Source organism: Hipposideros armiger, unplaced genomic scaffold, assembly GCF_001890085.2.
Source record: "Hipposideros armiger isolate ML-2016 unplaced genomic scaffold, ASM189008v1 scaffold_131, whole genome shotgun sequence".
NCBI classification, from domain to species: Eukaryota; Metazoa; Chordata; class Mammalia; order Chiroptera; family Hipposideridae; genus Hipposideros; species Hipposideros armiger.
In genome coordinates, this window is record NW_017731481.1 from 3,539,432 (window position 1) to 3,566,975 (window position 27,544).

The 27,544-nt window shown below is 37.6% G+C and overlaps 1 protein-coding gene across 1 annotated transcript in view; it reads left to right on the forward strand.

The window, feature by feature from the left end:
* The window catches only part of PSD3 (pleckstrin and Sec7 domain containing 3), a 426,096-nt gene that overhangs the window by 311,031 nt on the left and 87,521 nt on the right, over positions 1-27,544 (forward strand). Inside the window, exons 10-11 of the mRNA XM_019649264.1 lie at positions 9,577-9,620; positions 25,087-25,280. Coding sequence (XP_019504809.1) covers positions 9,577-9,620; positions 25,087-25,280 — 238 coding nt within the window. The remainder of the gene's footprint in view (positions 1-9,576; positions 9,621-25,086; positions 25,281-27,544) is intronic.

The window sequence follows — 27,544 nt, forward strand, 5'->3', positions numbered from 1 at the left end:
TGGATATTAATGCCTTATTAGATGTATGATTTGCAGATATTTTCCCCCATTCAGTAGGTTACCTTTTTATATTGTTGATGGTTTCTTTTGCTGTGCAAAAGCTTTTTAGTTGAATGCAGTCCCACTTGTTTATTTTTGTCTTTGTTACTATCAAATCCAAAAAAACACCACCAAGACTGTCAGGAAGCTTACCACCTATGTTTTCTTCTAGAAATTTTATGGTTTCAGGTCTTACCTTCAAGTCTTTAATCCATTTTCTGTTTATCTTTGTATATGGTGTAAGATAGTGGTCAAGTTTCATTCTTTTGCATGCTGTCCAGTTTTCCCAGCACAAGTTTTTGAATAGACCATTTTTTTCCCATTGTATATTTTGGCTCCTTTGTCACAAATTAATTGACTAGATAGATGTGGGTTTATTTTTGGGCTCTCTATTCTATCCCATCGATCTATGTGTCTGTTTTTATGCCAGTACCATACTGTTTTGATTTCTATAGCTTTGTAATGTAGTTTGAATTGGAAAATGAGATGCCTCCAGCTTTGTTCTTTTTTCTCAAGATTGATTTGGCTATTCAGAGTTTTTTGTGGTTCTGTCCAAATGTTAGCATTGTTTTTCCTATTTCTGTGAAAAAATGCCATTGGAATTTTGATAGGGATTGCATTGACCTATCAATGCAATTGATTTGGGTAATATGGACATATTAACAATACTAATTCTTCCAATCTGTAAGCATGGGATGTCTTTCCATTTATTTGTATCTTCTTCAGTTTCTTTCATTAATATCTTGTAGTTTTCAGTGTATAGGTCTTTCACCTCCTTGGTTGAATTTATTCTTAGGTATTTTATTCTTTTTGATGCAGTTGTAAATGGGATTGTTTTCTTAATTTCTCTTTGTGAGAGTTTGTTATTAGTGTATAGGAATACAACAAATTTTATATATTGATTTTGTATTCTGCAGCTTTACTGAATTTTTTTTGTTAGTTCCAACAGTTTTTTGGTGGAATATTTAGGGTTTTTGATGTACATGTATAATATGTCATCTACAAATCGTGACAGTTTTACTTTTTCCTTTCAATGCAGCTGCCTTGTATTTATTTTTCTTACCTAATTGCTATCGCTAGGACTTCCATTACTATGTTGAATAAAAATGGTGAGGGCATCCCTGTCTTCCTGATTTTTAAAGAAAAGCTTTCAGCATATCACTGTTGAGGATGATGTTAGCCGTGGGCCTATCATATATGGCCTTTATTATGTTGAAGGATATGTTTCCAGTTTTAGCTAGGGAAAAAATTCTTTCTACATAAAATTTTGCTCAACAAAGAACTTAGTATAAATATGTAACTATTATGTTGCACACCTGAAACTAATGTAATGCTTTATGTCAATTAATACCTCAATAAAAAGAAAGACTGTTAGTGGCTGTTTAGTATTTAAAGTTTTGCTTAGATTTGGAATATTGTTATTTGTATTAGCATATTTAAGAAACTTTCCCTAAGACATAACAGCCAGTCAAATGGAAGGTAATTGTAAGGTATAGAAAAGGCACTTTAGAAGGCATGTGAATAAATACTAGTGACACCTTATTGACCAATTCTACCTTCAAAATGAATGAATAAATGAATATATACATACTTGAGTAAGTTTGGAGTGTTGCATTAGTACAAATGATAACTAGCAGTTATATTTTTGTTCACGTTCAGTATTGGTTTAGTACACCTCCAGAGTTGCTCACCAAATCTTTTGGGAGGTTTGCCTATTTAGTATTATCTTTGGTTGCATTTTTCCCCCCTTTGGTAATAATGAAGGAACGGTGGTCCCTATTTTAGCTCACAAAGATACAGTTCACAACAGGCAATCAGGCTAGCCCCCCATGTCTCTCCTTCCCCTTGGAGAATCAAATCAATCAATATCTCTCCCTATCTGTCTATCTATCTATCTATCCATCCATCCATCCATCCATCCATCCATCCATCTCTTATTCTCTCTTTCTTTCTTACCCTCCCTCCCTCTCTCCCTCTCTTTCATTCTTGTTCATACACAATTTTAAAATATTTGTTTATTTATAAGAGTCATGCCTAGAGCTTGAGGGCAGGTCGTGATGTTACTAATCAGCAACCAGGGCAAAAGAAAAGTCAGGGGAAGGGGGTGGCGCAGAAAAAGGGGACAAGGACGAGGGAAAGAGCTAGTTTGAGAGTTTCACCAGGTGACTTCTGAGATCTCTTTTATATAGAGTCATAAAATGGTAGATCTGGAAGGGGGCCAAAAAAAGATCAGCTTATGCAACCCACTCATATTGCATATTTAGAAAAGAAAGTCCAGGCAAATGAAATGATTTGTCTTGAAAGGACTAGTTAGTGATACAAACACACTTCAAATTCTTATATCCTGAAAGTGGGTCTGTTCCATCTTCTATTTACTTGTTCTCTAAATGCATATGATATAATGTCACATATTAGATACTGTGTGTGGAAGAGTCTTGCACATTATTAGTAGGAAGTGAAAGGTTAGGTGCTTCTTCTAGCTGATTAATTTTCCATTAGGTAAAGTTCAGTCAGGTTAACAGTACGTTTTGTTATCCTTACATAAGAGGCCCCTGAAGACAGTGGATTCATCTGCACCTACCACAATGACACTCTAGCCTATAGAATGTACTCAAAAACATTTATGATGAGATGAATTATACATGCTAATTATACTTCAGATTTTCTTTCAGTAAGATAAGGGCTTTCTAATTAATTTTGTAGTGTCTATCATAGATCTGTGCTGGCACATTTCCTCAATATAGTCAGACACTTAGTGGTTACCTGTTTCTGCCATTGCTGGCTGGGTCTGTAAATGCACCACCACAAAAGCCTACATTAATTGTCCAGGACATAGATTTTGACTCTGTTTACATGGTGGCTGGATCCAAAACACAGGTCTGACTATAGATGTAGGAAAAAAAAATAAAGTAACTTATTTTGAGAAGCATGCTTCTGTCACCCTAAATGAGAGCTAAAGAGTTGAATGTTTACAAGGTTGCTTGTGAATATATGTTCTTTAATGTATTTATTGTATCCTCTTTAAATTTGGGTGCATGAAAACTGTCCAGTGGGTATAGGAGCACAGTTTAAAGGGAGTCTATTTCCAGAAGCTCTTTTTTACTGTGTACTTCTCCCTAAAATGGATCTACCTATGAATACAATTGTCAAAGCTTTAGGCTATTTATCCTTTTTCATTCTGCTTAACAATTGCCTTCTGGCACTTAAAAAAAAGAAATACACATAGCTCTCTCCTATAACTTTTTTTGACACATTGCACAGGTGCAAAAACCTGCAGTGGTAGATGGGGCAAATTGAAGAGTCAATTATAAATATTGGTTTTAGGGAAGCACCTTTCAATAAAGAGGTAATGCGGGTTTTCAATATTATTTTAGGCATACAGAAGAAAATGAAAGTTGAGGACCATTGCTTTAAAAGATACTTTGAGTTTTTCTAACCGATTTGAAACTTATTTGGTGTAACTAGTTTTATCATTAATTTTTAACGAATACCTTTTTCAAACACAGTCTTCCTCTGAGAACGCTTCCTGAGTGGTGCATATTTAATTATTTACATAAAAGTCTGCTTGATCTGAATATCTGCATGAAGCAACATTTGAAAAAGATAGCTGTGGTCTTGACGGTGTCATCCTTTCTGGGTATAAATTTCACTATGGTCACTGTCTGTCTGCCTAAGGGAATTTGCAAGCTATATAACATAGCTCTTTTCATAATAATTCAGGGAGCACAGAAGAAAAAACTCATTGGAATGACTGAACTAAAATAAATGAATTTCATTGATTGCAAGATGTGCTTCTGGAGAGAGAGAGAGAGAGAGAGAGAGAGAGCGAGCATGAGAGAGACTCATGATTACACAATGCATGGTAATGGGGAAACCTTCAGAGAACCACGCGTGGGCTGTCAGTGGTGGTGCTAAACCTTGAATAAAATTGAATTTTATCATCTCAAGAAGCAATCAACAGTGTGGAACGAACACTTAAAAGTGAATTTAGACCAAGATACCTTGATCTCTAATTGAAGCAATTTACTTGGCTTTCTCATTCTGAAAAATGATGAACTTCAGATATTGAAGAATCATTCTGTCCTGTGTAGTCTCAGTGGAGGTTTGTGTTACCTAGCTCCCGGGTTAAGTTGCAGGAATTTCAGTTACAGAAAAGATCGGTAAACTTGTAAAGCAGTGATTTGTTTAACCGAGGGTTCACTTCAGAGTCTCACGTGGAGCATTTGGATGGGTTCCCCATCCAGGAACATGATTTGATAGATCTGGAATGGAGCTCAATTATCAATATTTAAAACTTCCTTGGCTGCTTCTGGTGTGTACCCTCATACCCTCAGTTGAGACCACTATTGTAAAAGACTGAAATATTTCTGAAGATCATACCCGTGAGTATAATCATTTTTTATTCAGACATCCATTTATACCCCAGTGTATGAGTTTCCTAGGTCTACTGTAACAAGTTACCACTAACTTGGTAACTTAAAACAACTGAAATGTATTCTCTCACAATCTGGCAGGCCAGAGGTTTGAAATCAGGGTATTGACAGGGCTGCAGTCCCTCTGGAGGACGTGGGAAAGAACCTGTTCCCCGCCTCTTCCAACTTCTGCTGGCTGCTGGCATTCCTTGGCTTGTGCCTGCTCACTCTGTTTCTGTGTTCATCTTCATACTGCCTTCTCTTCTGTCTTAAATCTCACTCTGCCACCTTCTTATGTAGACATTACGCAGTCCAGATAACTCTCCCATCTCAGGAGTATCAACCTAATCATGTTTGCAGACGTTTTGCTATATATGGAAACATTCACATGTTCCAAGAGTTAAGAACCTGGACATCTTTGGGGAGTTCATTGTTTAACCTGCCACAGCTGGTTATCATCACACTGCATATAATCCATATGGACCGTAGCCCACTAAGATTAATTTGGTACCTTTATTCCCTTATCCCCACCTACCAAATGGCAGCCTTCCATGACTGTTTAGCCACAAACCTTGCTGTCTTGGAGCTAGGTCAGATAGCCCTTCACATAGCTAGAGATAAATTATTTTCCCAGCTGTAAACTAGACCTCCACTTTTCAGCCATTCATATGGTAAACACCTTTGGTGATAAGTAAACTCAAATTATAGGATCAGTGCAGCAAACCACCATCCTCACCTACAAAGGCATCTCAAGTGGGTGTCCTAGTGATAGTGGCTCAAGTTTAAAGTTTATCCTTTAAGAGTAGACTATTACAGTGACCAGCATTATTTGAATCTATTCTGAGAGAGGCACAAGAAAGGTTACCTTTTCACGTGGGTTTTGACTTAAGCTAATGCTGTAAAGCTTGGTCTTAGGAGGAGAGAATGTAGTTGTAGCTAGTTGATAGGAAAGAATGGGGTTCATTGGCTATTATTACTTGCTTTCTAAGAAAAAATGTGATTTTGGAATCAAAGGTTGTGAAAACCAGCTACAGGACCTTGAGAGAAGTTAATTATCACTGGGCTTCATTTTTCTCATCTATGAAGGGAAAAATTTGTTTCATGATCTCTAAGACCCCTTTCAGCTCTGAAATGCCATTTTGTTGTTTCTTGAGTGAAACTTAGAGAATTTTAACAATTGTCCCGAAAAGATTATTACTAAAAGCCTTGTTCTTGTGCCATTAGTAGGCAGGTACAAGATGGAACAATTGATAGGAAAACTCTGGCAGTCCTAGGATTCTGACTTGGGTATATTTATATTACCATTAGTTACCTGTCCTTGGTACTAAAAAAATTAAATGTTTTATACCGATAGAGTTTACTAAGATTGAGAGTCTACTTTCTGTTAGGCCTTTACTGCGTTTGTGCTGCTTTGGAAATATCCAAATGCAGCTGACATATAAATCTGAAGTTCACATGGACTGAAGATAAATAAACCCTTAGGTTCACTCACATTTAAGAAATAGGATGAAGAAGATAAAAGTTAATGAGAAGGATTATCCAAGGAGATAGGAGACAATTCGGGAGACTATGTATTGTGTCACTGAAAATAAGGAAGAAAATATTTGAGAGTGTTCAGTGCTCCAGAAAGGCGAAGAGATGCAGGAACACTAAAACGTGGCCGTGAATTTAACAGGAAGGAAGCTGATGAATTTATTGTGATCAGTTTTAATGGAGGAACAGGGATGAAAGTTAATTACCTGAATTGAAGAGAAGAGATTAAAGAGAGATAAGAATTGCAGAAATTTCTCTCAGAAACTTAGCTAAGAAAGAGAGGCCGAGTAACAAAGGGCAGTAGCTAGATTGCAGAAGTGGGGTTGGGAGATTTACCCATGTTTGAAAGCTGTTAGAAAAGAGCCAGTGAAAGGAGATGTTACCACAAAAAGGGAAGCTGTCAGGACCAGTGTCACAGGCTTAGCCTTATATAGAAGGGACACTCCTTCCCTTACTATATAAAGGAGGAAAGAATAGATGCCAGAATGGTGAAGATACATTTTAGGGAAGATGGCAAAATGTGAAAGAGGGTTCACGAATGAAGGCTCTGCTGAAGTTTGAGGTGGTAAATCTTCAGTAGCATTAATAATTTGTGCGATTGTTTAATTTCCCCTATTAGTGCTGAATTACTCACATACAAATAGGGAAGGCTGTGACGCTCAGAAGGATTACACTACTGGCTAGGTCAATGCTACCATCTCTTTAATAGATACTCCAGGCCCCTCGACTTCAGGGATGGGCCCAATCATAGGACCTTATCTCCCAACCACATGGGTTCGTCCATGGGGAGGACAGGTGACCTCACCCACACCAACTGGAGTCTTTTCAGACTGGAGCTGGGAGAAAGAACTGTTTGTTTTCTCTAGTTGAGAAACACAAAGATGTGACGGGGGTTGCTTGTTGCAGACATGTTTCTTATGTAGTTAAGAGACAAGGAGTGGAGGTGTTGGGGGTGAAAAGAAGACAAGAGTTGAGAGGAGAGAGGGGAGAGTTTTAAATTCCTGTGTCCCTGAGACCGGCTTCATCCATCTCTTTTTATGATTAGGCTGCATAAAGTATTACGTTCCCCCTTAAGATAGTTAGAGTTTAGGTATTTGTATTTGAAACTAAAGAAACGCTAACTAATCTACGGATATAAATGTGGAGAAATCAGAGTAAGAGTGGCCAAGAGTTACAGGCAGTGGGACAGAGAAGTTGGGATACTAACAAGACTGGTAGAGGTGACAGGGCGTGGGGTCTAGGTTACACAGGAAAGGGGGTGATGACTGGTGGGCTAGAGACAGAGGAATCAAGGAAATTCAGTTCTTAACTAAGCTAAGGAGATAAAAGGATGGAAGTTGTGAGGGTATAGGAGTGTTGGATGGATTTGTAAAGCAAACTTTTTAAGAAAAAACAGAAGTTCATTTGAGAGCTGTGCTCCTGCTCCTTCGTTATCTGGCTACAGAATAAAAGCTTGCAATGTTAACGCTCAAAAACAAAACAACAAAGAACAATGGATCACCGAAAAAGCTCTAAAAAGATTCATGAAAATCCCTTTGTAATTTTGCTATTCAAAAAGGTAAGGATAACATCCACCTTTTAGATTTGTCATGTTATGTAAGCAGGGAGAGGACTTGACTTACAATATGGCAAGTGTGTTGAGTTTTGCAAGATACTTTATAATAGATTTTTGTTGTATCATATTCAGCTGATTGAGTAACAAGAATTTTCTAATTTGGAGCTCAGTATCTCTTTAAGCAGAATATTCTCATGGGCAAAAAAAAGTGAAAAAAATTCTTCGAGGGTAGAATTGAATGTATTAGAAAATTTTAGATAGTTAGCTATCATTTTCAACTATCTACCTTTATGAAGAGATCTTTTGTTTTTCATCTTTACTACATTGTTAAATTACTCTGAGTAGTATTGAGTATGATGGTAGGTAAAGAACCTTTAATGATCTGTCTGTCTTCTATTGCAGTTTCTCAGCCCACTATTACTTATGGGTTCAAAATGGCTCATACAAGTAATAGAGTTCATTTAAAAAGCATTTATCTGGCAAGTATCTGCCGAGTCTTGAGTTAGACATCGTCTGTCTCTCTCTCTCTACTTCTCTTAAGTGCAGCCTCATGAGACATTAGCTATATAATAGGTTGTAGTTCTTCAGGAAATTTGATTTCTTCAAAAAGAACATCCAATTTACAATGTGGTCTTTGTGCCTTGATTTACCCCTTATTTTAATTTGATGCTCTATCATTTTTGTATTTGAGGACATGTTTTTCATGTCCTGATGATAAGTAAATGTGTCCTAATTTTTCTTAACTCCCATAATTATCCAATAGTTAAATTCACTAGGGTAGCCACACCAAAGAATCCTCACAGAATCTGTCAAGATACTGGATGAGGATACATGTATTGAATCTTAAATATGGAATCTGTAACCTAAGTATGTTGGTCCTGAATTTGGAAGTGTTGTCGCTGACAAGGGGAGTCGCTCCTGGTGTGCAGTCTTCTGTTTGCACATGTGTAGACTGTCTCCTCCTCTTGGACAAGACGGTGAGAGGGAGACAGAGGAGCACATGGCTCCCCCTCTGCTCTGCTATCTGGGAAACTGTCTGAACCTGCCATCTCCTCTTTAAAAAGATGAGGGATTGGATAGCATCTGAACCCCCTTTTCCCATCTCAAAGTAAATGAGGTCTTTGCTGAGTCTCATGGGTCCCTGTCCTTCTTTGAAGAAAAGTGTTCCAACTTCATTATAATGTCATTCACCTCGTTATCCTTTCCTTCAGTATAATTTGCTGTTGTGATTTTATATCTTAGCAATGCATTTGTGTCCTCTTTACAACATCTTATACAAAATTAAGAAAGTAAGATGTGGAGTCGCGTTTTCTTGGATCGTTGTCATAGTGGAACAGCTAGATTACAAGGAGCTTCTGTGTAATACCGGCCGGGCCTGTGAAAATCAGGGAAGCAGTCTTATGCTGCGTTTGTCATTACTGTCACCGAGGCTGTGAGAAGCTTTCTGCGTCCCCCCTCCACCACCTCACACACACCACTGTAATACTAATTGTAAACAGAATGATAACGTTAAACCAATAAAAGCTGCTTAGAAACTCTAGCATTATTCTGGCTAGATGGTTTTTCATAATCTGGCTTTAGACCCCCTTCCATGTATCTTGCTCATTAAGTGGTTATGAAAATAGTTATATTTATTTCATTAATGAAAACGGTATGAGTACTCTGATATCCAAACTAGTGAAACTACAAGACCATATTTTGAATAAGAAAAATACAGGACATGTCTAATTTGAATCGTATCCTATTTAAAATAAGATATAAATATGATAATAATGTGCGACAAAATATAATACAGTTTTGTGTGTTTTATTTACAAAAGACATTTTTTACTTTGTGGAAAACCTATTTCACAAAGTGCCACTCGCCCTGCGCCCATCGGCGTCACCTGTGCCTTCCTCATCTCTGTCGAGGATGACCAACGAGGGCTTGGGAGTTGCGTGCTGACTCACTCAAGCCTTTTGGCTTTGGTCCTTGTGTGGATTCAAATAGTGGAACAGAAAAAAAATAATAATTCCATCTTGTTCTCTCTCTTCACAGGCTCTGTACAACTCAATCAAGAATGAGAAGCTTGAATGGGCAGTGTAAGTATGCTGGATGGCAGCCTTGTAATAAATAAGCTACTTGCTCTTTTCTTACTGCCTTTCTTTATGCCTTAGCGGTGATCCTAAATGTGCATGGACAGTTCTCGTTTTATACCAGTGCCTTACCTACTTTGTATAAAACCTAAATATCCCATGTCTTTTTCTTGGTACCCAGCATGCTCCTATTCTGCTTTTAATCTGGTTGCTACGCCTGTAGGCAATTAATTGTCTTTTTAATGTATCCTTTTTAAAAAATAGCATCCTGAAAGAAAATCTGATAAAATTATATGCATTCCAAAATCCAATACAAATGATTTTGGTACCATCGATTTATTTTCATCTTTTCTTGCTATCATCATAGATCAAGGTTTTCCAATCCTATTTCCTATGACACTAATTAGACAAGAATATTGATAGATAAACTTGGAAAATGGTAGATTAAATAAAGCTTTTTTTTTTTAACTGCAGAACTTCCAGGGGCTTATACAATGTCAATTTATATTGTCCATCTCCAAGAAAAGAATAGAATTTGCAGTGTTTCCTGAACCTATCTGACAGTAAAGTGTAGTGTTTCAAGTACATACTTTGGGAAATACTATTCCAGAAAAATTACACCTAATTCTGTGTAGAACAATGATACCACTTTATTAAATTTTCACTGATCAGTGTAGCAGCTGAGAATTTAATCTTTAAAAAAATTGTTAGGGAAGAATCTTTACTAAATGTTTAATGAAGTTGTTAAGAAATTAGGTCAAAATATATTTTTTAATTAGAACTACATGTAAATTTTATTTTTGATTTTCACTCCTATTAAGCATTCATAAATATTTTTCTACCATGTGACCTAACATAGCAATCTGCAATGAGCTTAAGTTTACAAAACTGTAATATGGGGGATAAATATTCTTTCATGTGCACGTTGGGTAAAAGTCGTTTAGCAATTGACTGTATCTCACATATAATATGCTAGAAAGAATAAAAAAATCAATATCACTTGGATTGTTTCCAGTAATTATAAGGTCATCTGGTAGTATTTTAAGTTAGGGATTCAAAGTTTAAGATGAGACTATAATATTTGTAAGTATATGTGATGACCTCTGTGTGTGTGTGTGTGTGTGTGTGTGTGTGTGTGTTTGTATCATGAGATTCACTTAAAGGCAATGTATCATTTCAAGGAAAACTCATTAAGATTAATAAGAATTCATGGTCTGAGATCCAAAGTGATCATTGTTGGACTTATCTCTCTTTACTGAAAGTGGGTTTCCTAGAAAAATTCCTTAAATGATGTACTTAGAATCTTACTGAAATATTAAAGGCATATCCTGACCTATGCAGAATATCTACTCTAGAGCAAATTAATAAAAATGAAATAATTATAAACATATTCACACTAGGGGAGAGAATATTTTAAGGATTCTTTTATAAAGTTTTTTAAAAAGCAAATAAATACACTCCTGAATCTGTTTTGTAAATCTAGAGTTTTGATATACTGAATTGTTACAGTAGGCTTTATTCATATTTATGTAGTGGCAATTTGGTGCAAGAAACCTTGGTCTTGGGCCCTATCTAAGTGTAGGGGTGGGAGTTTACCTGGGAACTGGATTCTTCCATTGCCCTCTTTCAAGTCAAAAGAGCTTCATGTTGGGGGCTGGCCGAGTGGCTCAGTTGGTTAAGAGCTCGCTCAAGAGTGCGAGCTCTGAGCAACAGGGTTCACCGGTTCTATTCCAGGCCCGAGCTCAGCTGCTGCTGAACTGCCCACAGGTGACAGGATGGCTCAGCTAAAAAAAAAAAAAGCATCCTGTTCAGGAGCCCAGACCCCAGAGTCAGATAGATTTGGGTTTGAATTCCAACTCTGCCATGTACTAGCTGGGTCACTGGCCGTGTTAATGTCTAGCCTTCAGTTTCCTCTTACATCTGATGAGCAATTATTGAGCTTCCCATAACTCTCAGGATGGCACTGTGAAATGTTCTGAAACTAAGCATAAAGCAAGTTATCCCTCAGATGGTAACTAATATCTTTAAAGCTCTGATTTCTCACTGCTCTGTCATTTTCCATTTTGTTTCTCTCTTGTTTCTATGCTTTCATATCCACATTTATTCACTACTTATGAAGGATAAGGCTTTATAGTAGTTTATCATATAATTAACTTTCTTCACCTATAAAATGAAAAGATTGGATGAAATGATCACAACTGTCCTTCCCAGTTTTAATAGTTTGTGAATTTTAAAATTGTTACTATTGGTGTTTCTCAAGCTGACTTCTTGTGGAATGAACACCTTGTATCTAGAGGATGTAAAACAAAAAGAGTTTATGGGTCAACGTGATGTACTCTTTGAATTCCTACACGAGCTAAAGGGCCAATACCTTAAGCTCTTCAATCACTGAGTCCTGTTTTGATCATCAAGTGCCTTTCCACAGCTACTAAAACTAGGGTGCCCTAGAATACACTTTAGAAAACCCTGCTGTATGTCAATGTATGTGACCCTTCAAATCAAGAACTAAACTTTTCCTTATTATATATACCACTGCTCACCCAGTCCTTGTGCCTCTCCAGTCGCACTTGGACTCATCTTCCTCCTTTTGTCCATTAGTGTTGGCGCCTCCCAAATATCAGCACTTAGAATTGCCTTCTTTCACTAAAAGCCCCTTTCTCAGCAATCTCATTCATTCCTGAAATTTCATCTGCCATATCTGTAAAAATTCTTCCCAAAGTATCCATACAGCTCTGACCTCTTTCCCAAGTTGAGTTCATTGTTTACGCTTTCCTGCAGGACATTTCCAGTGGCACTTAGCATGCATTCACTGTCTCTAACTTTGTCATGTGTTCTCCACTTCTATTAGTGACACCAGTATTTGCCTGCTTACCTAGATTTTGGCCTCTGCATCACCTTTGACTCCTCCCACGCCACCCCTCAGCCCCTCCTCTGATTCCTGCTGCAGCGGCTGCATTCAGACGTTCACACTTTTTGCCTCCTAGCATGTGCCTCTGTCTGCAGCCTCTTGCCTCTACTTTAACCGATTAGAAGCATTCCTCTGCTCTAAAACTTCAGTTAGGCTCTGTACATTCTGTCAGTAATTTTTTTTATTTCCCGACGTATCTTCACACAGCCTGGATTTCACCTAACCTGCCACTAGATGCAGTCTCCTGTACTTGTCCCATAGCGTCCTGCCTTTTTGCCCATGTTCATGAAGAAACCTCTGCTTAGAATCTCCATCCCTGCCATCCCTTTATGTTCAGGCACACCATTCTTTATAGCCCAGCTCATAATCTGTTCCAGGAACTCTTTCGTGATCTTATCAACCAGAAATGATCCAGCCCTCAAACATCCCTTTTACTGTGTCTGATGATACCCTCGGTTGCTACTTGCCATTGCAGTTCTTTGTAGGATTGTCCCATTAGATATAAGCTCGTTAAGGAAATGATACATGCCTGGATTTGTCCCTTTATGTCCTCCCCTGCTGAGCTTAGAGCTTATATGTAATGAAGTCTGCATAACAGGCTATAGAAGTAATAACACCAACAATGCAAGGAACTGCTTTTCCTAAAGGATCAGCCTACAATTGTGTAGATTAGACAATAGTTACAGGAAGAATGATGCTGCAAAATTTGCAGGATAATGGATACTTGCATGGGAGGTATTTGAACCTTAGAAGAAATCAAATTATAGAATCATGGAATGTTATAACTGGAAGGACCTTAGAAGTTTTTAGTTTGTTGGTTTTCTAACTGGGTTCCATGCAGCCCTGGGGTTCCAGGGAGGTGTCTGGGGGCCTCCTATGTGATATGAGTGAGGGGAAAGGGGGCAGATGACGGACCCAGTTCTATTTCCCACAAACATCATGCCTCTTTCAACTTACCAAAGCAGCCCCACTTTTATCTTTTAAATATATATATATTTGGAGTTCTATGAAGTATTTCTTTGTTAAAGGTATCTGTACTTAAAAAAACTTTCTTTGGAAAAATACTCCTCCAATCCAGTGTTCTCATTTTCTCATATAAGAAGGATGAAGTCAAGAAGCATTCATTAACAGATCCAAAGTCACTGTTAGTGTAGCGGCAAAGTTGGGGTTTGTTTTCCCAGGGGCCCTGGCTCCCCATGGCAGCCCCTTGCTGCCTCACGTCTCTGCAGCCACATACTCATAAAGCGTTTGCTGGGCAGCACTCGTGTCTGAATGTTTCTATGCCACCTTTTGATACTGTGCAAATAAGAGTTTTATATTAAATTTTTAGTCTCATTAAATGCTCCTAGAATTACTAGTATTCTCCCCCCAGGCAAGTTAGGGTAGCTAGGACCATTTATTCATTTTTTTCAACAATCTTTAGGCAGCTGCTTCTGTGCCTGGCTGGGTGCTGTGCCCCAGATACAAATAGGAAAAAGACAGGCTTCTGCCTAGGAATACAGCGTGGAGGTAGGTGGACGAGGGTAGACTGTGCAAAGACGAAAACATAAAAATTGTAGTAAAGAGTACAGTTAGCCAAACTGCCAGGTGGAAGGTCTCAGCTCCCTCGTGCAGGGCAATTACAATTTCTTCCCCAGTCCCTTTGCTCAGTTGTTCGTTATTCATAAAGCATCTATTTCTTGAACTACTTTGTACTACTAGGCAGTGTGCTGGAAATCTCTGGGATCAGATGGGGTGAGGTGAGTTGAGGTGGATGCAGGAGCTTATAACTGATGTTACAATTGTTTAAAATTGAGCTTCATAGGGATCTTCAGAGAATACACCAATTAACAGAAAAGGGAAAGTAAAATAAGTGCAGTATCATTCATTAGGAAAATTAGTGGTCTTCTCTTGTTTATTGCTGTTACTGTACAACAGTAGTTAAGAATTGCAAGAAATCTTCCTCACCCTGGTTTTTAAAACTATTAACATCTTATGTACCCAGCCTCACTTTAATTAAGACACAATAAAACTAGTTTTAAATAACATACTTCTGGTCCCCCTCCACTCCCCGACTTCCCTCTGTCCCTGGGCCTCACCAGCAGTGTCATCGCTTACCGTCCGTACACAGTTGTCCTCTCTAGCTCTGAATAAGCAGTTTTAAAACCTTACATAGTGGAATAATCTTTGCTGTTTTATATTACCCTAGAGCTCATTTTGCAAGAGCAATTTAAAATCTTTATCACCTTTGCTCCTACACTAAATTGTTTCCTGTCTGTCCTCACATATCCAATTGCCCTGGCTAATGAGGTGAGGTGGGGGCACATGAGGATCTTGCGCTTTCAGATCATGTGCTATGAAGGTCTTGAGCTTTAGAAAGTATGGTTTTAAAGGCCAACAGTTCATTGTTTGGCTTTTTTATGTTGTTGTTGTTGTATCATAGTTGTTGTTGTTGTTGTTATGAACTTTAGTCATGGCTGGTCTTTTCAGGAACCCAGTGCTGCCCATTTATTGGCAGATTTTAGGAAGTAGAGGAAACTCTCCAAAGATTTCCTTCCTCTTCTTTGCCATGATGTGCAATGCTGCCTGTGAGTGTGACAGTGTGTACCTGGGTATACATCTGTATGTATTGTTGGAGAATGGTGGGTAAAGACAATGGAAAGACAAGTTATTGTTCTTTCATGGAGCACTTTAATTCTTTACTCAGTCCGAGGGTCTGGACCTGAAATTGACAACTGCTTCCAAAGCCTCTTTGCTATGTAGCCTCTGGAAAAAAGTCTTTTTCCAAGAAAAGAACCCTTCTAGGACTCTCTTACAATTTCATTACTTGGGCCCTTTTCATATATTACTTAACTCAGCGTTAATTCTAATTTTGCTTTAGGTAATAATACATATCAATTAAAATGTAGTCTCAATCGTTGCTCTTTAGGAAATGGCCATCTCAAAAGATATTGGGTTGTCAGAAAAGTCATGACGTATTTTTTCTATTTTTTCATTGCAAAAATGCATCATGACTTTTCCGACAACCCAATAGTTTGATTTCCACTCAAGAGAGTTTGTCTTTGAACTTAGACTGATATCGATGAGCACTTGTAGCTTATGAATGTAATTTGTTGCTTTACATTTAGGTTTTCTTTATCATTTTCTTTTTTGTTATAATTGTCCCTGGTTTGTTTATTAGCTAACATTAGAGACCTCCAGGAAGAAAAATGGAAATTCCCTATCTATACCTTTTAGATGTGAATTTGTTTCCTAAATAAAAGGGTGCTTCTTTGTCTTATTTTAAAATATTTACCTTGTGGTAATAAGAAAAGATAAGTCATGGTAATTCATTTTTGCAATGGATTATTTTGTTAAATAACTTTATTATCCCAATGCCCTAGTGAATCTAGATACATGGAATCGTTAATCAGGATAGTGTTTCTTAATATATATAGATGTAGATAGAGATAGAGATAATAGAGATAAATGAAAACTTTCTTATTCAAACAAGTTATTTTGGATCAAGACATTTATGTGGTGGTTTTATCTAAGAAATCCAAAAGTAATCTCATTTTAAACTTCCAAATAGCTACCTGTAGGTTGATGATAATTACTAGTGAGAAAACCAAGACTAAGAGAAGCTGCTATAGGTTGAGCAATGGCTGTAGATAGAGCTAATACAGGAAATGTGTACAAAGAAAAATTTGAGTGTATGGGAAAAGTGTTAGGTTTGGCATTAGGAGTTATTGCTAAAAAGAAAAATAACCATGGAAAAATTAATAAAACTGTCTGAGATATTTGACTATAAAGAAAGAATAAAGCTCAGTTTCCTATTTGGGATGCTCATACTATTAAGCATCTTTTAATATGCATTGTGCTTCATTGAAATACTAGACTAGAATAGGATTTAACATTCCCACCATTATTGCAATCTGTTAGATTATCCTCAAATTTCTAACATGGAGAATATACTACATCCTGCTGGACTCTTAGTAAAATAATAATTCTAATGTTAATATTAGATGGAAATCACAAATTTAGCAGGCAATCTTTAGGAATATTAAGTAAGGATAAATCTAAATATAGATAGTAGATATGTAGACAATATTATTGGTTTGATTGTTCTTTTTATAAATTCAGTGCAAATGCATTGAATATTAGACAAGGAAAGGTAAGAAACAGAGAAATGCACTGGTTATAAAAAAATGATCATTAACTTGAGGAAGATTCTGATATAGAATTTATATCATTTAAAAATTTGTTAAACATGATATTGAATGTGGACCAATCTCCCAGATTTTGGTGTTTAAATGAAGAAAGATTTAAGGGTTTAGAATTGGGGAATATTACCTCACATAGTTCTATGAAATGTAATTTTATTAAGATTCTGAATCATAGCTCACACTTAACATTTTATTTCTAAGTACCTATTTTCCTCAGCCATCTCAATGATGCTGAAAACTCAGGTAGATAGGAAATTAGCTTTCAAAGGGCAAGTTGAAAAAAAAGCAAAAAAGTCTGCTTTCCATGTAAGTAGCATCTCACAGCTGAGATTGAGATGAATACTTAGCATTTTTAAGGTTCTAATTGTTATAACAGTTTTAATATCCATAAAGATGATGATGAAAGTGATGTAATTTACAAATATTGTTATCTTTGCTTCACATTATGTTTAACTTCAGAATATACAGAGCAGACAGGTTGGTGAGCAGATGGAATGTGATTAAAATGTTAGTAGCCTACTTGTCCCAAAGCAGTTTTAGAATCACTGAGGTGCAATGAATTATGGAGAATGGGCTATGAGAAAAGTGGTTTTTCCCCTTATATGCTGATGATTTAGAATTTTATAACTTATCAATTGCTAAGCCTTCAATTTTTGTTAAAGAATGACACAAGAAGAAAATACAATAAACATAATTTCTAAATGAAGCATGATATGCAGGCAGTTGCTACAATACTGCCTTGAATATTTTAGACAATAGTTGTTTCGATTTCATTGAGTATTTTTTATGTGTACATTGTTGTAAACATACATGCATACATACATACATACATTTTCAGAGATGAGAAAACTTTAGCCAGATCAAAAATACTGAAGGAAGTTATTTTTAGTTGCCCATTAAGAATGTCCTTGAAGATCTTTTGGAAACCTCTAACATCTGGTTTGACCCCTGTGTACTCCCAACAACTTTTTTTTTTTTAAGCCATCTTAACATCTACAGTTATGTTTTTCTTAGTTTGGAAAGTATGTTACAGTCATTATACATACAGTCAGATCCTTTATTTCAGAAAGCCAAGTTACTAGCCTATTTCTTCCTCACAGCATTCTTCTTGGAGATAAAGGGTCACTGATAGAGCTTCACATTTTTAATAAAAATGTATTCTTTTAGAGTTAAGATGCCTATGTCAGAATAAGGCATTTTTAGAAAGTAAAATGTATTTCCTGTTTTCATCAAAATTTTTAAATTTAACTACATGCTGTTTTATTTTTTATTTTTGGTAAGTGACAAAGACAGATGCATTTTAAACTCATTTTGCCTTGTGGCATGATATGACGTGGTATAATAGAAACCCCATGACAAGTGAGCAAAGTTTTTAACAAATTTATTCTTCACTTTGTTTTCCAACAATCATCTGATCACAATATTGGGATGATATTTAACTTAGTGTACTGTACCTAGACTCAGCCACTATGTTCATTTTTTAAATTCACCCTTTTAGGTGTCCACTTTCAAGGTTTTGTTGCATGACAATCACCACAATCCATTACTGTCATTCCATAAAGATTCATTGTGCTTATGATTTACCACAGCTTGTAAACAGCCCGAGGAGGTCTGTTAGTTAGCCACTTACCATAGGTCCTGCCTATGTGAGGTTCACCTATATGAACTATGGTTTTCATTGAGATGGTAACATCTACCTTTTTAGGGTGGTTGTGAGAATAAGAAATTAAGTTATGATGATGTTCATGGTAATGATTTAAAGTTCACGATGGAGTTTGATATCTGATTCATACCCCCACTCCTATCTCTAATATTCTAGCTAGAGGACTTTGTACACAGAGTACTGAGTCAAATGAAGTCAAAAATCTGCTCTATAGCCCAAAGTGCAAGGCGCCCTAAAGGTTAGATTGGAGAATCCGATGGAGATCTGAGTGACTGCCAAGCTCACTGAGTTCAGCTCACCTAACTTGAATATGGAGAAACCAGAACTGAAGGAGCCAGAGGGAAGCCTGACCCACTGGGTTTATCACGCAGTGAGGCAAAAGGAAGTACTCTGCTTGATGCTGGGGTGGGACTGAGAAGTTCGTGTGAAGTTCACAGTTCAGAGGCACAGGCTCACGAAAGACTGAGACCAGATCACAGAACTGTAAAATGCTTCCCTTCCCCCCACCTTACCACCACATTACTGTAGGCCCTCTACCCAGTACATTGTCTCTGACTATGAAGAGAGCATTACAAGGCATACTGAAAAGTTATAAACATGATCTGGAGAGAACAGAGCAAGCATGAGAACCAGACTCATATGGAGCAAGGATTTGGAATTGCCAGGCCAGGAATTTAAAACGACCATAATTGATATGCTGAGGACTCTAATGAATACAGTAGACAGCAGGAAAGAACAGATGGGCCATGTAAGCAGACAAATTGAAATGCTAAGAATCAAAAAAGAAAGCTAGAGATCAAAAACACTGTAACAGAAGTGAAGAATACTTTTTATGGGCTCATTAGTGAGACTGGACACATCTGAGGAGAGAATATCTGAGCTTAAGAATATGTCAATAGAAACTTCAAAAATGGAAAAGCAAGAAGAAAAACACTGGAGGGAGGGGGAGAATGGAATACCCAAGAACTGTGGGACAACTACAAAAGGTGTAATGTTCGTACGAGTATGAGAATACCAGAAAGAAGAGAGAAAGGAACAAAGGAAATATTTGAAGCAACAATGACTGAGAATTTGCCTCAAGTTAATCTCATCCACCAAAATGATAGATCCAGAAAACTCAGAGAACACCAACCAGGAAAAAAACTACAGGTGTGAAAAAAGAAAAAACTACACCTTAGGCATATTATATACAAACTGCAAGAAATCAAATAAAAGAAAAAATCTTGAAAGAAGCTAGAAAACACCTTACCTATAGAGGAATACAGATGAAAATTATATTTGACTTCTCAGAAACCATGCATGTAAGAAGAGAATATTGTGGAATATTTAAAGTATTGAGAAAAAAAACTCACCAACCTAAAATTCTGTACCCTGTGAAATTATCCTTCAAAAGTAAAGGAGAGACATCATCAAGATGGCAACATAGGTCGTTCTTGACTTCACTCCCCCTCACAAGAAGAACAGCTAACAACTGTTCACGGACAACACCACTGAGAGAATTCTGGAACTTGGGAGTGAGGCTAAAGCACCTCCCTGCACCACAGAGATCAAGGCCTGAATCACAGACCCTGTAGAGCTTGTGCACCTTCCCCCACCACCACCACATCTGACAAGAGGGCTGCTGAGAACACCTGGAAGCTGCGTAATCCAGCAGCTCTCCAGCACAAAGGTGGGAGAGCAGAGCTTGTTGCCCCCACAGCAAAGCCAGTGGCCCTGTTCAGCCAGGGAATGTGGAACATCGATGGCTTGAGTCAAGACTGCAAAGAACATTTGTAGCCTTGGAGCTGTTTTCTCCCACTGCACCCAGGCAGGGAGACGGATTTGTAGCCCCACGTACTGCTGAATAAAGTCTTCGGCCCACCCAACCAGGAAATCTTACCAGAGGACACAGGAAGCTGCATAGCCCAACAGCCTGCTTATAGTAGCCCTTGAACAGGGAGCAGAGTCTGTGGCTTTCCCTGTCTGCAGAGCAAAGCTGCTGGCTGCATCTGAGCAGGATATTCAGTGCACACTCTTGCCTGATTCAGGACCCCAGACAATGGGCCGTGTAAACCCTGGGTCTCGTCCTGCTGCCCTGCCAGGGCAGGGTAGTTAATCCATAGTTCTACCTGCTGCTGAGTATATATATAGTACCCAGTCCCTCAGAACTATCCCCATTGTTAAGCGGTATATGACTATAATCCAATTTAAAGATGGACAAAAGACCTGAATCGATGTTCTTCCAGAGAAGATATACGAAAGGCCAACAGGTACATGAAAGATGTTCAACATCAGTAATCATTAAGGAAATACAAATCAAAACCACAGTGAGATACTATCTTATACCCATTAGGATGGCTATTATCAAAACAGTGGAAAGTAAGTGTTAACAGCATGCGGAGAAAGAAACCCTGTGCACTGTCAGTGGGAATGTAAAAGGGTGCAGCCATGATGGAAAGCAATATGGTGGTTCCTCAAAAAAATTTAAAAATTACCATATATTATAGGAATTCCACTTCTGGGTAAGAATTGAAAACAAGGACTCAAAGAGATATTTGTACACCCATTTTCATAGCAACATTATTCACAGTAGCCACCTTTGATGGATGAGTGGATAAACAAAATGATATAATTATATATACAATGGAATATTATTCATCCTGATAAAGGAAGGAAATTCTGCCACATGCTGCCACATGGATGAACCTTTAGGACATTATGCTAAGTGAAATGAGCCAGTCACGGACAAATACTGTATGACTCCACTTAAATGAGGTACCTACAGTAGTTAAGTTCTTAGAGACAAAGTGGAATGGTATTGCCAATGATTAGGGGAGCAGGGGATGAGAAGTTGTATAGAATTTCAGTTTGGGATGATGATAAATTCTGGAGGTGGATGGTAGTCTTGGTTTCACAACAGTGTGAATGTAACTTAATGCCACAGAACTGTACTATTGAAAAATGCTTAGTTTTATGTTAAGTATTTTATTGCAATTAAAAAATAAAGGAAAAGCACATATAAATGTGAATACTGCAAGAGCCATCTTCATTTCTCTACCTGGCAAACTTGAACATATCTTTATTGTTCAATGATTTTGCAATTTGAGTAATATTTCAATAGTTCTGCTCTGGAAAATGTTTTTTTCTTTTTGTTATTCCCCCCTCCACCCCCAGAAAACCCCACCAATTTATTTTCCGTATTTAAATTCTACATAATAGAGGCCGTTCAATTTTCGAATTTGGTGCTACCTTAACAACTTTGGTGAAACTGAACTCTACCATAATGAGACTTGCCAAATGGGGGGTATTTCAAAATCTGCTTAGTGGCTGGTCAATGTAATAATATTCAACTTTTGTAAATTTTAGGAAGTGGTTGTTTTCCATTCTTTGTGGAATTTCAGTGAAATATGAGACTCCAGTGGATTTGTATGGTTCCTTATCTAATTTGTTTGTTTAAAAGTAAAAAGCACCTGTCATGAGTAAGGCAGAATGTAGGAAATTCATGATTTACAGTTGCCCTTTAGAAAGAACAGAGAAGTGGAAAGGTTATCCACTCTCAGCACTAGAGCTGTTGTCATTCCCAACATGAATGGCCTTAGAAAGCAGTGGGCTCAGACCACCCAGTGAATCAGCGAGAGAACAGATGGGTCTGGGGAAAGTCTGGGGGGATTTTGTAGGTTGTAAGGTGTTGAGATGTCTGGAATCTCAGTAGGAAATTATTAGGAGTCTTTTTAAATGTATAAAATATTCATATATGAGTCATTCTTTTCACAATCAAGACAGAGAGCCCTCTTGGGTCTTCTGTATTTTACTTGAACAGAATCATTTGTATTGTCATTCTGAAAATGCCTCAGTGGTTCAGGGTACAAGGAAAGTCCTAGTGAAGAGGCTGTTTTCTATAGAAATGAGTCAGCTGTACATATGGAATTATTTTTATCAGAATACTGTATTAATTTCTATCTGCTTCTATGTACAGCGGAAACAATCTCCCTATGGGGACGCATAGGCATTTATGATATCTATAACAATAAAATCCCACAATGATAAAATCAGGAATAACATGAATCCAGGTATAAGGTTCCTATTCTCTGCCAGTTCTATGTCTCACATGGAACCTGGCACAAGTTCTTCTGGGAACCGGGGAGATTTGGACAGAAGAGGAGGAATGAAGGAAAGGGACTCACTGTGGGGCAGGGTGAGGGGGGTGGCTTCCAGGGAAGAAGGTCCTCACAGTATTATTACTAGTATCACTTCTATTCTGGAAGTCCTGGCCAGCACACACCCATGTATAACAAAGGACAGCCGCCACCAAATTGTGGCAGCCTGCATCTCTGTCCAGAAAGATTTTTACCGTCAGAGACTGACAAGGCTATTTCTTTAACCTTCACAATAGGAAGAATACTTGTTTTGCAAGGTGTTATATTTTCAACCCTCACTTATTGTCAGGGTTTTATTGAGCCATACTGTATTGAACATTTCTCCAATTATTGTTGTCCTATTATTGTCTTTTGGTTTTAATATTCAAATGTTATAGACTATACAAACCTTTCTAATAACAACCCTGTTTAAAAGAAATGTAATGTATGCTGCATATGTAATTTAAAAAATTTTAGTAGCCATGTCATCGAAGTAAAAAGAAATGGGGAATTAACATTATAATGTATTTTTTAATTTGACCCAGTGTATCCAGAATATTATCATTTCAATATATAATCAGTGTAAAAATTACTGAGATATTTTTCCTTTTTTTTGTACTAAGTTTTTTGAAATCTGGTGTGTATTTTTTTCACTTATTGAACATCTCAATTTGGACTATCCACATTTTAAATTCTCAATAACTGTGTGTGGCCAGCCGTACTTGATAGAACTCCCAATGGCCAAAGCTGGAAAAATTTGAGCAACATAGTAAATGATAGTGTTTTATTATAACTTATTAATTTAAGAAAAATTAAAATATTCATACTTGCAGAAAAATTCCAATTAGAAGTGTAGAAGAAATGCGGAAAATAAAAAATCATTAGATCACCACTGTAATAATTTAGCATGGACAAGATCCACTGATGAATGCTAAAATTTGTGGTCAGAAGTTTAAGGAGAGAAAGGATATTTTCCATCATAAAATATCTCTCCCAAATGATTTCAAAGGAATGTGGTAACTTTACAGTATAGAAACTTGCAAGACACCATTATAACCAAGTGGCCGAGGTTAGTATCACTAGTAACAAAACTGAGAAGGGTACATCACCTATGGTATCCTTCCCAAAAAAGCATCACCTCAGCCTAATCTTGAGAAAATGTCAAACAAACCTAAATTGGGGCTATTCTATAAAATAATTGACCAGTGCTCTTCAAAGCGACAGGGTCATAAAGTACAAGGAAAGGCTGGGAAACTGTCACTCACTGGAGGAGACATGACTGATGAATGTGCTGTGGGATCATGGATAGGACCCCAGAACAGAAAAAAGAAAAAAACTGGTAAAATCTGAAGTTTAATTCATAGTTTTGTACTGTTAATTTCTTTGTTTTGAAATTTTTGCTATAGTTATATAAGATGTTAACATTCGGGAACCTGGATGATGGGCCTATGGGAGCCCTATGTGCTATCTTCGTAAATCTAAAATCATCTTAAAATAAAAGTAAAAGTAAAATATAGATGTCCAAGAGTCCAGTGTTTTTTCATATATCTCGCAATTATCAAATACCAGTGGGGGGAAAAAATGGCTATTTTTCTCTGATGACCAAATACACACTTTTGATGATGGTTATTTTTATTACTTATTTTAAGTATATTTTGTTGTTTTGGTTGAAATGTTAATAAAATGATTGAATAATCAGAGTTTAATAATGAAACCAGAGGTAATTCAGGAAGTTAAAAACGGGAGCTAAGACACATGCTGTTATTATGGTGCTGTGTTTTCTAGCAGTATATCTGAGCTTATTATCTTTCTTCTCTTCCCTCCTCTTTATTAACTGAACATAACCATCCATTTTCTACCTCCTTATGCTTAATGTACATTACAGCCTCAGGCATCGCAATGCTTGAAGGAACAGAGATTCAGAAAAGGGGGCTAGGCAGTTAGGGGTTTTCTCAGTCGCTAATAGGGTGCCCCACGCTTCCATGGCGGTTAGGAAAGTCGTAGCTACACGATGCCAAAGCACAGTGCTTGGTGCCACCTTCCTAACCCTTTGGTACCATTACCTGGGGTTTTGATATGAGAGATTAACCTGGTTGTTTGGCAGATAGAGTCCAATACTATTCATTGGACTTAACCTATAATTATGTGTTACATTCTGTATGCCTGGTGCTGAGTTAGACCATGTAGAAATCGAAAATCAAAGTCAAAATCATGATCTCTGCCAAAGAACGCCCACTGGTTTAAGAGAAGTCAAACATGAAGGCACCGTGGTGGGTGGAAAGAGGAGAGGCTTTAGAGAGTTTACAATCACATCCTCACTCTCTCTTCCTTTAATTACTAGATCTGTAACCTTTGGTATTTATTTAAACTGAATCTGTTTCTTTATCTGAATATAGGCTACTGATGGCGGTCTTAAAAGATTGTCATGGTCATTAATACCTGGCACACAGGAGACATTTAGTAAATGATAGCTGTTATTATCATGGTTGTTCTCAAGGCTGCCAGACCATTGGAAAATACCATAGTGTATTACTCCAAATAACACTGTTCATTGAATATTATGGTAGGTGCTCAATTTTTGTGTTGTTTCCCCTCCCTTTAGAGATGATGAAGAGAAAAAAAAATCCCCGTCAGAAGGTACTGACGAAAAGGCTAATGGAACACATCCGAAGACCCTCAGTCGTATTGGGAGTACCACCAACCCATTCTTGGACATTCCTCATGACCCAAATGCTGCTGTGTACAAAAGTGGATTCTTGGCTCGGAAAATTCATGCCGATATGGATGGAAAGAAGAGTAAGCATCATTTATTGTTATTTTCTACTTCATTTCTTTCATCTTTAGGCTCAAAATTTAATGTCAGTTTATCTGAAGTAAAGTCAAGGATGAAGAAAAAAATATATCATGTTGATCTAGAGAGAAGTATTATTAAAGTTTGATAAAGCCTCTAATTCTAACTCAGAAATCCACCATGCACCTACCTTTTCCACATAGGATTATAGAACTTCAGAAATGGAAGACTTCTTACTGAGTATTCGTTTCCATCTTTTTATTCATTTATTTATTCTTTCTTTCAACGAAGTACCTACTATGTGCTGGGCATAAAAACACAGTAGTGAATAGGACAGAGAAGATCTCTATCTTTGTGGTGTTTACATTTCTTGTGGTAAGGGAAAGGTTGAACTTATAATGCATAGAATAATCAATAGTGTAAAGTCCCAGAGACAAAGCAGGGAGGGAAAGAATTGAGATCCAAGCACATGTGGAAGAGTTGGCTTTTGTGGAAGATGGACAGGTGCGACGTAGGCGAACATGGTATAATTATTATTGGGAAATTGAAGTAGTCCCATCTGACAGCTCTGTGAAGTATGAGACATGATTATCTACTGACAGATAATAACGTTTGAGGTTTGAGAGGAATGGAGTATGTTTCCATGTTTAGAATCATCTTTGCAGAGAGTGAAATAGCAAATTGAGGTAGTTGAACAGGCTAAGATAAGCTGATACGTATGCTAACATTAGTAGGCCGTACCCCTCGGGTGTCCCTACCCACGTGCACACACAAACATGCAGTGCTGGGATGGACAGAACCACAGTTTTCATCTGTGGTTGGGTACTTTTTCTCAATGTGTTAGCATACTCTATTAGATTACTTTATAAAGTGACTTTGACACTGACTTAACAATGCTGAACAAGTTTCTTAAGGTTTCCAAGTTCTTTAGGAGAACCCCCACAACATTTCCTGTGCATCCTATACTTGTACACCAGCGTACTAGACTACTTAACTTTCTCTAACAGCATTGTGTCTGCACTCGTGTAGTTGCAAGTGACAGTAAGTTCAAGTGGCTTAGGAAAAAAGAGCAAGGGCACACCTGAAGATGAAGGATTGTCACCGGGATACTGTCTCCATTTCTCCCTCTGCATTACTTTGCATGTTGGCTTTATTCTTTAAAACAACTTGCTTGCATGGCTGGATAGATACAAGTTTATTAGCAGTACTATAGAGCGTATGTTCAGTTTTGTCACCAAAAAGGATTCTTTTCCATCCCAAACTTCTAATTTAGTATTTTCTGGGACAGAACTCTGATTTGTATGACTAAGGGGATAGAATACTGTGATTGACAGCCCCTACTGGGTTGCAATGTCAAGAGGGAAGTTCCCTCAGGAGGGAATAAGATACAGTTCTCAGAGAAAGGGAATTCTTCTTGGTGGACAGAGCAATAGACATTCATCTCTTTGTTCCCAGCATGCACACACCCGCTCTCTCCACACATTGAGTTTAATCGATGCTTTCGCCAAACATAGTACAGTCTTTCATTTATAACCACAAATATACTCATCTCTGCCCCACATGCTGCGTCTAACTGGGGCCCCCATCTCCAACACGAAAATGTGCCCGTTGGTGTCCGTTCTCTTCAGGTGGGGACGTAGCTTCCCTCTGTAGGCTAAATGAAATATACAGAAATGTATGACATACTTCATCGGAAGGTACTAGAGGCAAAAAACACCCAGAAGAACTGCAGTTTAAAATGCAGTTTAAAAAGTTCAAGAAAAGGCAAAACAAGGAAGCAAAACAGCTATCGCTGATCCAGTGACTGTTACTGCAGCCTGCTGGACTAGGACAACAGCGTCACTCCACGTGAGCATCTTTCCTGGGATCCACTTCCCTAGCAATGGGTTGACATACACTTGGTTCACTTATTCCAACATGTCCCTCAGGCTCTTCCTGGGTAGTCCCATTCCAACTTGCCCTGATTTTTCAAATCACTTTAGTGTGGACAGATAATTCAGCTTTTCCAGCACAGGAAAGTAGATCATTTCTAGTAATAATTTACGTCCACCAAAATTTACCAACTTGAAGTCTATAGTTTGAGTTTTGAAAAACGTATACAGTATGCAGCTGTGTAACCACCATCACAATTAAGACATGTAACGTTTTCATTACCTGAAAAAGTTCCACTGTACTTTTTTTAAAGATTTTTATTGGGGAATTGGGGGAAGGGGAACAGACAAGTTGCTGTCCTTTTTGTTCTTCAGTCTAGTTGTGGAGGACGTGGTTT